Below are 13,258 nucleotides of genomic sequence, written 5' to 3'. Positions count from 1 at the left end.
TTAAGACAAGGCTTTTGGTTGGGTAAAAAAAGAGATAAAAAGGATCTAGTTTAAACATTGAAACTTGGCAAATGTAGATGTCATTAGGTGATATTGTGCTATTCTGAAAAGGGAGTTAGCTCATGCTATTATTTTTCATCACTTCCCAAAGTTCTGTTCATAAATCATATGATTCTCTTTCTAAACGGCTCCTGACCCCATTTTTATAAGGTAGTTACATCATCTTTTTCTCAATTACCATTTTCACTTTTATATTAACAGTTCCTCTATCTATTGAATTTTAGGCCTTGCTGTCATTGTGCTGAACTAAAAATAAGTGTAGCTTATTTCTATTATGTTGAAATGAAAAATCTGTGTATTTCATTGGTATTGTGCTGAATTAAGAGTTCTTGTAGTTCATGTTCATCATGTTCAACTGTATGCTCTTGTAAATCGTTTACATTGTGTTGAGTTGAGACTTTTTGTACCTTATTTATGTGTGCTGAATTATTGGCTGAAGGTCGTTGTGTGAGCTCATGAATTCTGCCTGTCCAGTTCACTGGATGATTATATTGTCAGTGATTCCATCAATTGGTCTCATTGTGTTGACTATGCTAGTTTAGTTTTTGTGAACCCTAGTAATTCATAGAGAAATCATCCATAGAGGACTCGCTTAGTCCAAGTAGCTGTCTCCTCGTTTATTTTCAAGACTTACCCAGTCTTTTGTATATCCCTTAAGCATTAGGAGCCTTTTTTCATTATAAGGGCGATGAAGGTGCTAGCCCAAGCCCATCCTTAGGGGACTTGCTCAGTCCAAGTAGCATACCCCTCCTTTGTATAGTAGACTTGCCTAGTCTTTTAGACTCCTTTTAAATATTAGAACCCTTCTCATTGCAAAGGCTATGATGGCGCTAGCTGGAGCCTCCCCTTTTAGAAGACATACTTTGTCTCAATAGGTTGTTTCCCTCTTCAGAAGGCAAGCTTTTTCTTGTTTAGAAATTTTTTCCTTTTTTAGGAGATCTTCTTGGTCCCATTAATAAGTTGTACCCCCTTTATTAAAGAAAGATTAATCAAGTTTTGGATATTCTTACCTTGGTTATCATTGTAAGGGCGATGAAGGAGTCATCCCAAGCCCCTCTTTTAGGAGAAATTGTTTAAGTCCTGTAGCATCCGTTTCTCTTCTTTTTAGAAGACTTTTCAAGTCTTTCAGATATTCCATTTAGACATGTTTTATCTTATTGGCATTTCATTTGTTTGTGATCATGCTAGTTTACTTGTTTGTGACCACGCTGGTGTACCTGTTTGTGAGCGCGCTAGTTTACTTGTTTGTGAATCACACCTGTTTACTTGTTAAACATCTTTATCTCGGAATATGTTTCGAACTACGTTGGCTTGATCTTCTTCCACGAGGTACGTAGTGCAGCTTGGGATCCATATCCCAAGTCCAGCCAAACTTTTTGTAAATAGTGTTTTAAACCTTCTTCAAAAACCTTCAAAATCTTGTTTTCAAAAGATCTTCCCCTAGGGTTAGGAGTTTCTTTTGATATGGTGTTTGATTGTTTGTTTGTTGTGTGCTTGTTTTAGAGTTAGGGGTATGTCCTAGGGTTATAGGAGCGCCTCCGTCCGGTCAGTTGGAGATTCACATCGCCGACTGATGACTAGGTCTTGGATACGTTAGTGATCTCATTACACATAGGTTGTAGGAACCACCTGCATTAGCTTAGGGCTAATCTGTATTTAGTTAGGGCATATAGGGTGTCCTAAAATCCACAATCCGCTGTAATTTAAATAATTGCATAAAAAGATGTAATAACTAGTCCGGTCTTTTAGGTCGTGTCTAGGATAGAGGTTTAGATGTCATAGGCATCATAGCTTAGAATAGGCGCGAAGAACTACATTACCTTGATTCTCGTGGAGGCGGGGATACGTAGGCTTCTTTGGATGAACATCAGATCATCTAAGGACTTGGGCTTAAACATTAGAGTCTTAGGGTCTGTTGTTAGCACTTAGGGCTTGTGTTTGTATATCGATTTTTACATAAGATCATGATAGTTTGTGTTCATCTCCTTGCTTACTTACGTGCTTAGTTGTAATATTTACCTGCTTATGTGTTTTACCTAGTTGCTTAGCTATAGTTCTTACCTGCTTAGCTGTAGTCCTCTATTGTTATTAGGTTATTGATTATTATCTTTTACTATCATCTACTGACGTTTGCTCATTGCGCAGGTTTATCTTCTTAGCTGTAACACTTTACGGTATTACCGCATTTCCTATCTGTCATTTACTGCTTTCTAGATGAGATGTGTTAGGATTTTATATTAGGCGCTATGTATTCGCCCCATTGTAGATAAGCGCTATGTGCACGCCATAGGTTTTTATTATTGCAATTGCTATCTGTCATTTACTGCTTTCTAGATGAGATGTGTTAGGATTTTATATTAGGCGTTATGTATTCGCCCCATTGTAGATAGGCACTATGTGCACACCATAGGTTTTTATTATTGCAATTGCTATCTGTCATTTACTGCTTTCTAGATGAGATGTGTTAGGATTTTATATTAGGCGCTATGTATTCGCCCCATTGTAGATAGGCGCTATGTGCACGCCATAGGTTTTTATTATTGCAATTGTTATCTGTCTTTCTAGATGAGATGTGTTAGGATTTTATATTAGGCGTTACGTATTCGCCCCATTGTAGATAGGCGCTATGTGCACGTCGTAGGTTTTTATTTCATTATTCTGCTATTTGCCTGACATTTTGTTTATTCCTTATTTCATTTACTATTCATGATTAACTGTTAATTTTAGATTTACTTTCATGTACAGATCCTATACTTTTAGCTATAGTGTGCATGTGTTTGTCCACCGGAACTTAGACACTCATTAGGAATGTCACTCATAATCTAGCTATGTTTAGGTGGCACACTTATTTCATTTATCTTTTATGAGAGAACTTTTCCTACACACTGGAGTAGGTAACGTTCCTACGCACTACTCCAGCAGCCGTCGGATGATTTCATCGCACGCGTCCATTCCAAATGAGAGAGAAAACGTCGCTGGTCTCTCAAAACTCAAAATCAAAACCCAAATCCGAATGCGATCTCCCTCTCAAAACTCAAAATCAAAACCCAAATCCGGCTGCTGGTCTCTCCTTCCCCCAAAATCAAAACCCAAAATCGCGTTCCTACGCACTCTCAAAACCCAAAATCATCGGCTGCTTGTCTCTCCTTCCCCCAAAGCAGATTTTCCAAGCAGATTTTGAGAAAACCCAAATCGATGGTCGCTGGTCTCTCCTCCCCCAAGCAGATTTTCCGTCGGAGCCGGTCTCTCCCTCTCACAGGTATTTCTCTCTCTCTCAGACACTCTATTACTCTCTCACGGTTTTTGGTTATGGATTTTCTTCGATCCTTGCTGCCTAGAACTTGTTGAGGACCAAATTAGGAAGAAAATCTGCTGAAAACCGTAACTACTTTGCTCATTTGATTTAATCATAGATTTTGGGCGGATTTTTTCTTCTTAATTTCGGATTTCTTGAACCGAAATATGATTTTGAAATGAAATGTTTATTCTGATTTTAGGGTTCTTATTTTCTGATTTTAGGGTTCTTATTTGGGTTGAAATCTGATTTAGGTTGTTGGGTTGGAATTTAGGGTTCTTATTTTAGGGTTTTGGGTTCTTTTTTTTATTTGAGTTCGAATTTAGGGTTCTTATTATTCGGATTTAGGGTCCTTTATTTTTTGATTATAATTCCCTTGATTAGAGTATTTTCAATGTTCAAAGTTGAAACACATTTTTTTTTTGTGTTTTTTTTGTAGAATGTTGGCTGGTGTGTAATTGTGTTTTTTTTTTAAGGAGTTTAAGCATAGATTTTGTTGGGTTTTGTGGTCTGGCGTGTAATTGTGTTCTTTCTGTGTGTCTTGTTTATTTTGTTGGGTCTTGTTTATTATGTGTTGCAGAAAATATTTTTGTTCAATCATTCAAAAGTCTTCTGCTTTATTTATTTTGTTAACAGTTTTGTAGAATGCAAACTTTCTACTTCTTTCTTCATTTCTTCTTTACTTTTCAGGGGTTTTACATTATGTCTCCATACATTGCCATTGCATTCACCTGTGGATTTAATTTATGAAATTCTAATCAGCTGCCTTATTCGTTTTAATAGTTAATTTTGTTTGATGTTTCTAGGTTCGATCTTTGGTTTACTCGTTGAGTTTATATTTTTTACGTAATGGATCCGTTAGGGCTATCTATTGTAGAGGTCGACGCAAATGGGTTAATTCCGCTTGATGATACATTGTCGCAAGCCGACGGATTATATGTGGCTGAGGGTAATAGATTAGAGTTGGTTGATGAGGAAGAATGTCAAGAGGCTTCAGTTGAAGTTGGTAGTGGTGACGGATGTTGTGATGGTTTGGAGACGCCTATTAAGGAGGATTGTGGGAGCATAGGAGCTAACAAACCATTTGAAGGCCAGCTTTTTAATAACTGTGAAGATGCATATGAATTCTATAATCTTTATGCTTTGGCCACAGGTTTTGGAATCAGAAAATGGAGGACCAATAAGTCGATGAAGACAGGGGAACCTATACGGAGGAGTTATGTTTGTGATAAAGAGGGGAGGAAAAATGAGAATGACAAGAGAGACATTGATAGGGAAGTGAAGCGACGTCGAATTGTAAGAGAGGGGTGTGAGGCAAAGATGGACATCAAGTTGACAAAAGATGGAAAATGGGAAGTGAGATGTTTTGTAGAGGATCATTGTCATGATCTTACTTCTCCTAACAAAGCACGTTTGCATCATTCGCATACTACATTCCATAAGAAAGCATCATGTAAGAATTTGATGGAGAAAATGCATAGTGAAGGGTTTGGACCTATTACTATTGCAAGGGCAATTAATATTGCATCCGGTGGTTCATGTTCTGATATCACAACAGATCAGGTGTCGTCTCATTTGAGAAAACAAAGGACTAACAATATGGGGAAAGAAGCTGTCACAGTAGTAAATTGGTTCCAACAAAAACGAGCAAAAGATCCGGATTTTCAGTTTGCCGTGGAGGTAGATGTTGAGGACAACTTGAGATCGATGTTTTGGGCGGATTCGAGAGCGAGAGAGGCATACCTAACCTTCAGTGATGTAATTGTATTTGACGTCACGTACAAAACAAACAGGTACAGGATGCCATTTGCACCATTTACCGGAGTCAACCACCACAGACAGTCTGCACTATTTGGGTGTGCCCTACTAGCAGATGAGAGGGAAGAGACATTCATTTGGTTGTTTAGGGAGTGGTTAAAATGCATGTTTGGCAAGGCTCCTGGTTGTATCATAACTGATATGGATGTGGCCATGCGAAATGCGATTAGGATTGTTTTTCCAAATACCAGACATCGCTTTTGTAAGTGGCATATCGATAGGCATCTAGTTGAGCATGTTCCAGCCATGAGAGAGGAAGACAGTGACTTTGCAAAGGCCTACCATCATTGGTTTTATAGGAAACATAAAATCGACAGTGAGAGGGAATGGAGAACTTTGGTGGAGAACTTTAAAATCGAGGAAAGAAGTTGGTTAAGTAAGATGTGGGATTTACGATCGCACTGGGTTCCTGCTTATTTTAGAGACACATTCACAGCTGGAATGACCTCTAGTTCCCGTAGCGAAAGCATTAATGCTTTCTTCGATGGATTTGTTAATCAGAGTACCACTTTACAAGAATTCGTGGTACAATATGAAAAGGCCGTTGTGGATCGCAGGAAAAAGGAAGCTGAAGAAGATTGGAGGACGAAACAATCACGTGCTGTATTGAGGACAAAGAGCACATTGGAAGCAGATGCTGCAAAGTATTATACCAGGGTAATTTTTGACATGTTCCAACTTGAGTTTGTAGCCAGTATTGATTGTTGGGAGGACATAGAGAGTGAGAATGGGAACATGACGGAATACAAGGTAGGAATGCGAAATGAGGAGGAGTGGCGAAGGTACAAGGTTGTATATGATGCATCCACAAGGTTGTATATGATGCATCTGAAGGTGTTAATGCTACTTGTGAGTGTGCGATGTTTGAAACCCAAGGAATTTTATGCAGACACATACTTCGCGTAATGGATATGAGGCGTTTACGTACCTTTCCCGAGCGATATCTCTTAAATAGGTGGACAATTGGGGCAAGATATCGAGTGAATGTTTTGGAATCTACAAGTAAAGGCGATAGTAATGAAGTAACTCCATTTGAGAAATGGTGCATTACATCAAAGGTTCAGAGAGTACTAGATGAACATCCGAGAAAAAAGAGTATTTCTAAGAAGCTTGAAGAAGACTTAAATATATGGTTGGCGGAATGTGAACAGTCAACGAAAGACAGAGAGATTGTCTTGGAAGGCAGTGGCAGTCAAGTACAGTCCAATCATCTGATTGAAACATCCGAGATATTTATTCACGACCCCAAAGTTGTGAGAACTAAGGGTCGACCAAAAAATGCTACAAGATTTAAATCTCCATTAGAGGTGTCACAATCTCAACCCAAGCCAAGGACGTGTAAAAAATGTGGAGGAAAAGGGCATTATGCAAGCACGTGCAAAAACAAACCCAAGGGTGACGATGATGGAGAGAATTTGAGTGCGCATTGAGGTAATCAAGATCATTGTAATTTCTATACATTTTATATTTGTCTTTATTCAATTTGTTTCTTCATGTAGCTTCTTCTACTAGGCTGGACAATTTGTTTATGTATATATAGTTCTCTAGGTACAAATGTATGTGTAAAAACACTGTTGCTTGAGGGTCCCATTATTGATTACTATTGTGAGTTATTGGTTTGAGTGGCTCCTCCCAAAAAACATCAAAAGGTTAAGATTGACACATATATTGTTGTGATCAGGACCATTGATTTTGTATTTATATTTATGCAATGTTTTTGTCATTATGCATTCCATATAATTTTGATTCATCTGGAATGCTCACTTTAAACTCTCATGCAGTTCCCCTGTACTGTACTAAGAAGGCATGCAAAATTACTCTCTTTAGTTGGCTACCAAAACTGGTGTAGATGTTCAATGGTATGAGTACTCGTCTCACATCAAAACTATTCTCTTTGTATGAGTACTCGTCTCACTTCATTTCTCTTACAGTTTTTTTTATTGACAGGGTTGGACATTGTTTTTACTCGTACTTGATCATGGGATGCATGGAGTTGAGGATTTCTCTTACAGTCTTTATAGTTTTTACACTGGAAGGGGGTGGAAGAGTTTCTTTACACTGTATTTGTGGCTTTTCATATGGAGAGTTTCTTTTTTTTTTCTTTTTGGATTGTCAAACCTGGTGGCATTAGAGATGTATTTATCTTTAATTATCTTGTCTAAAGCTGGTAAACCCTTGATATTTCCGACCCGAGTCATGGCTGACTCTTATGGAAAGGTGACCAGAACTTATGGAAAGGTGTTGATTTTGTAATCTTTTATTTTTTTGAATGGTAGTTGGTTTTGTAATCTTATGTGACCTAAAGCTGTGGCTAGGTAAAGTTATCATGTATCGGTGCTGGCATTGAAGAGGGATATCAGTGAATTGAAATGCCATATAGATATATTATGTGCTTTTCTTGAATACGATTAAAACTTAGTCGTCTGCATCAAGTAGCACTGTAAGATATTATGCTTTCATTTTTTTAAGGTTAAGCTATTATGCTTTGTAGTTTATTGTTTTCTTTTTATGCCTCCTTTGAATGAAGTAGACTGTCTGCTTCAATTTGAATCTCTTCATTGATGAACTCCCCCTAGATTGAAGGGATTTGTTGCTGATTTTCCATGCAGGATTGCTTTCGTTGAACAGTTTTTTGAGACAATTGTGTAAAAGAAGTGAACGCAAAAACAAAAAAAAGGACAATTGTGGAAGAGAATTGAAACGCTCCAAAGAGACTTACTTTGGTAAGGGAAGGATGAAAAAAAGTGGATGGAGCACTTGGAATTCTAATTTTTGATAGTAATTCTAATTTTTGCGAGAATAGCTGTGAATTTATAAGAAAATCTCTTCAAATGCATGCCATCAATGAATATAGGGGTTGCTCTTTTTTATTCTGTGCATTGTTGCTGGATAATTTTGTGGAGGTTGGGAGAGGAATGTGATGCTCTTTGGAGAAGAATCAAAATGGGGAAATACGGGGAGTAATGATCCGGACCCTTGTAAAATAATGAGCCAGATTTCTTCAATTTTGATAAATCATGATTTTGGTTTCAATGTCTTATTGCGATGTTGGCTTAACAGGCCTCGTCATATTTCAAACTATTATCAGTTGCAAAGACGCAGATACACTTGTAAGGGCGAAGAGTAGTGGCAACTACTGTTCGGTAGTCAACTAAAGTACTTTTATGGTGTTGATTGTCACTATCAAAATAAGTGGCAGTAGGGGTGTCGTTAGTTTAAATTAAAAAGCACTAGTAGATGACTTGGTAACCCAAAACCAATCCGCATAATCAAAATGGGAAAAAATTTCCCAAGGAACAATGCCCTCTCTACTCAAGTGGTTGAGTAATGACTCCCTTGGCAGATTTTGAGAAAGTTATGCTTGTGAAATAACTCCCTTGGCAGATTTTGAGAAAGTTATACCTTCGCACTGTGGGCCTTCCACAGATTACTAATGCCATCCATGTGTGGACCCCGATCCGGAGAGGACGAGTGTGGCGAGGGACGCGAGGTCTCCACAGCAATCCTCTAAGATCTCCACAATGTGAAGGAGAGCTCTGCCAAGGAACTCTCGAAACGGATGCCACCCTCACAGCATAGCACGAGTGGCGATACAAAACGAATGAGATACATCCTGATCAGGAGCCAGGGCTCGAAACCGAGATGTACCTAAAAAGAACTCAGAGTCGCCATCCATGGATAGGCCATGGAACCCTAAAATCAAATCCTCTGTGCAATGGATAACCAGAGATATATATGGGTTCGTGCCTGGTTACGAATGGGGAAGGTCTGAGAGCACCCCCAATTCGCCCGAGTGCAAGCACTTGGTCTCTTATGCCATTTTCATTAACTCCAAAGAAGTTTGGGTAAAAATCATATGAAATGGGAACAATCCTCAGGAATCGTCTACCTAAGCATGCATTTCCTGAGAATGAAGAAATAAACACATAAAATGAAAATGTGTCACCTAAGCAAAGCTAGGTTATGGGTGACATGCCTAACTCTAATGCAAGACTGGACTCGGACCAGAATGGCCATCCATCCTAGCTGCACTACGTATCCCGGCCTCGGGAAGAATCGGAGCCCACGTAGTTCGATGCCCTATTCAAAATTATGATGCCTAAGACACCTAGACCTCTATCCTAGACTCGATCTAAAAGACCGGACTAGTTATTAAAGCTTCTTGAACTATTATTTAAATTCCAATGAATGGTGGATTTTAGGACATCCTATATGCCCTAACTAAATGCAGATTGATTAGCCTTAAGCTAATGCAGGTGGTTCCTACAATCCTATGTGTAACTAGGCCGTGCAACCTAATGAAAACCACGGGATGACTATATGCCTAGTCTAGCCATCGGTTCGACTAAATGTCTAACCGATCGACTCGAGGCCTCCTAACTCTAGGGACACTCACACGACAGGACATACCATATCAATACAAATCAAGACAAACTCCTAACACAACCTAAACAGCTAGGACATACTCCTAACTCTAGAGGAAGATCTTTTTGAAAATGGTTTGAATATTTTTGTAACTTTGAAAGATTTAAAATTTTTATTTTTAAAGGTTTGGCTGGACTTGGGATGTGGATCCCAAGCTGCACTACGTACCTCGTGGAAGAGGATCAAGCCAACGTAGTTCGAAACAAACTCTCCTAATTACTGATTCTAAAACACTCAACACTTTAGGCTTTTTAAGGTTTTTCAGTTGTTTTTCATATTTTTAAAGTTTTTCAAAAGTTTTTAAAGTAAAGAGTTTTCACCCTTTTGGTCAAAGACCTAAGGGAAAACACAAAGCAAAACCCTAGGACCAAACCTTAGGGCAAATAGGGGAAACTCCTAAACAAGGCAAACTAGACTATCGATGACAACAAAAATGATCTATGATCTCAAAAAGCAAAGCTATAATGAGACTGGGCTAGTCTCCAAAGAAGAAGAAATGACAACAAGACTATGGAGAAACTCCTTACTAACAGCACTCAAGAAGACAAATGAGCCACAGGCTCTCTAATACTACAACTTAAAGGAGGAATGAGTCAAAGACTCCCAAATAACACCAACGGAAGAACCAACGAGTCAAAGACTCCCTGGTAATATCACAAAAGAACAAATGAGTCAAAGACTCTCTAATGATACCAACTAAGAAAACGAAGTGAGTCAAAGACTCTCGAAAAGAAATGGAAACACGAGTCAAAGACTCCAACAATACCAACTAAAAGATAAATGAGTCAAAGACTCTCTAAAAGAAAAGAAACACGAGTCAAAGACTCCACTAACACCAACTAAAGGATAAATGAGTCAAAGACTCTCTAAAAGAGATGAAAACACGAGTCAAAGACTCCACTAACACCAACTAAAGGATATATGAGTCAAAGACTCTCTAAAGGAAAAGAAAACACGAGTCAAAGACTCCACTGACAACAGCTAAAGACAGATGAGTCAAAAGACTCTCTAAAAGATATGGAAACGCGATCGAATCATATAATAGAAGATTGAAAATCTGTGATCAAGATGAGATGAGATAGCATAAGATTGCTTTCAACGGATGGATCATGAATGACTAATCCTATGAGATCTTTGGAAATGAATGGGATTTACATCCTAACCCCAAAGGAAAAGTTTTTTAATCTTCACACATTTTATCAGTGTTACCTGAAGGCATCAACCCTAACCCTAATCTAGCGGAGTGGAGAAAGGATCTCGACTCATGACTTTGTTTGTGTACCTAGGACCGATCGTAGCCATTGGAAGATGGACTACGGCCTAATCTAGACACAAATGGGTAGGATATCCTAAACTAGGCTCACACACGTGATGCACATGTGTTCGTATACTACATGCATGTGTGGGTTAATCTAGGGGTAAGGCCAAGAGTTCCCTTAGCGCGAATCCATGTTCGATATACTGTACCAGTGTCCGGCGTATCAGTACGTGAACAAGAGATCCGTTTACGTACCATAAAGGTACTAGGCTAAGGGTGGAATGCTTCTCTAGCACAGAGGCACCAGGTGATGAAATCCCAGTCAACCATGCTAGATAACACTCCGGGTTCCTAAAATAGGACGTGTGTGCATGTGAGATGCAGGGGTTTAGATGCAAGTGATGTAAGTGTGTGCGATAAGTTCGCGCAATCTATGATGCCTTCAGGTTTTGTTAGATTAAGTTTGAGTAAATGTGATGAGAAAATAAAACATACAAACTAATCACAGCATCAGGATTTTACAAAGGAAATCAGTGATTCATAAGGTTTCTATTTTGATAATTTAATTATTGAATATGTGATGGAATATTATGATCTGGAAATTTTTAAAACAATTTGATTTTAATTCAATTTACTCAAGGATTTTAAAAGGTTTCAATTCAGATTGTAGATTTACACATCAACATATAACAAATCTTTTCAGAACAAGATGAAATTTTTACAGTAACTTCTCCTTAATTATATAAGATTATAATAAAAATTTCATAGATTTTAAATGTGGTTTGCTATTAGTTTTTCAATGTTGAAAGTTTCTGTCCAGATTGTGAATTAACACAGTAACGTATAGCAAATCAATTCAAAACAATATGAAATTTCTATAGTATGTTTATTACAATAAGAAAGGATTACTGTAAAAGTTTCATAAATTTTAAAAATGATTTACTATTAATTTACGATTTTACAAATATCCATCCAGATTATGAATTAACAAAGAAACACATAGTAAATCAAATCCAAATCAGTTTAAACTTTATGAAAACATGTAATTCCAGTAGTAATTATCAAACAAATATTTTCAGAAGTTTTCATTGCAATTTACTATTTGTATCAGATTTAATACAGCATGCATGATTTTACGTAAAAAATCATAAACAAATATCCAACAGAAACCAAAAATCTTGAAAAATTCACGGGAGATTAGATTAGATTTAATTTGCATCTCATCCAAATTTCACTTTTGAAAACATTATAGAGTTTTTGAAAATTGGTTTTTTCCAAAAATACCCCTAGAGTTAAATGAATTTTTAAACCCTTTAAATCAAATCAAGAATTCATAAAGAAATTCGTACTAATTCAAAATCTTACAATTATATTATGTTTAAATTTTCATTGATTTTGGATCTATGTTGACATCTTCTTAAATTCAATCTTTAGAATTTTACCCCTTTGAGGGTAAAGTTCAAAAGGTCAAATTACGGTCAAAACGAAGTCAAAATTCTTCGAAATTCCAGATTTCTACACTTCTTAATGTGCAAAACACTCAGAGATTGAAAAAAACATATTTTGAATAACAATAAGAAAAAATAAAAATAAATCACAAATTCTATCCTAGCATGCTTCTAGTTTAAGATATATGAAAGAGGGTTTTGGAATACCAACCTTGCTAGCTCTCCTTGTCTCTAGGGTAAGTAATCCTCGGATATACGCTTTGTCTTACCCTTTCAATTAGCAAAGAAAACCCCCAAAAAAAAAAATGTTGCCGCCGATCCGTTCCGCCGTCTTTCACTTTCTCTTAGAGGGAAGGATTGGGAGGTGATTGGGAGAGATAATGGAAGAAGAATATAGGGAAAGGGATTGGAGGGAGTGATTGGAAGAGATAATGGAAGAGAAAAAGATAATGGAAGATAAATCTCTCCTTTTCTCCTCTTTTTTATGGATGGGAAGGAAGATATATATAGGGAGAGAAAGAGAGAGAGAGAGATGTGTTGGTGGAGAGCTCATCATGTTGTCCCTCTTAGTGGAGAATCCATCATCATTCTTCTTAGTGGAGGGCCCATCATGTTTCTTAGTGGAGAATCCATCATCATTCTTCTTAGTGGAGGGCCCATCATGTTTCTTAGTGGAGAATCCATCATCATTCTTCTTAGTGGAGGGCCCATCATGTTTCTTAGTGGAGAATCCATCATTATTGTTCTTAGTGGAGGGCCCATCATGTTTCTTTAGTGGAGAATCCATCATTATTGTTCTTCATAAGAGGCCTCACAAGAGGCCCTACTGAGGCCCCACAATGTGGACCCCACAACGCGGGCCCCACAACGTGGGCCCCACAATGTGGGCCCTCGGTTGATTCGAATTTTAAACAAATGTTTAATGCGGGCCCACCAAACGGGTCCAAATTCTCC

At 37.8% G+C, this 13,258-nt stretch overlaps 2 protein-coding genes across 2 annotated transcripts; both read left to right on the top strand.

Annotated features, from left to right (window-relative positions):
- The first annotated feature begins 4,204 nt into the window (after positions 1 to 4,204).
- LOC143861262 (protein FAR1-RELATED SEQUENCE 5-like) lies at positions 4,205 to 6,079 on the top strand. Its single transcript, XM_077372207.1, has one exon. It carries the CDS (start codon positions 4,205 to 4,207, stop codon positions 6,077 to 6,079), a length of 1,875 nt encoding a protein of 624 aa, XP_077228322.1.
- Positions 6,079 to 6,603, top strand: LOC143861261 (uncharacterized). Its single transcript, XM_077372204.1, has one exon. The coding sequence runs from the start codon at positions 6,079 to 6,081 to the stop codon at positions 6,601 to 6,603; it is 525 nt and encodes a 174-aa protein (XP_077228319.1).
- The last annotated feature ends 6,655 nt before the right edge of the window (positions 6,604 to 13,258 follow it).

Source organism: Tasmannia lanceolata, unplaced genomic scaffold (assembly GCF_043159265.1).
Source record: "Tasmannia lanceolata isolate RefF3 unplaced genomic scaffold, GAP_Taslan_0.1 ptg000037l, whole genome shotgun sequence".
NCBI lineage: Eukaryota > Viridiplantae > Streptophyta > Magnoliopsida > Canellales > Winteraceae > Tasmannia > Tasmannia lanceolata.
This window is presented reverse-complemented; position numbering and strand designations above follow the sequence as displayed.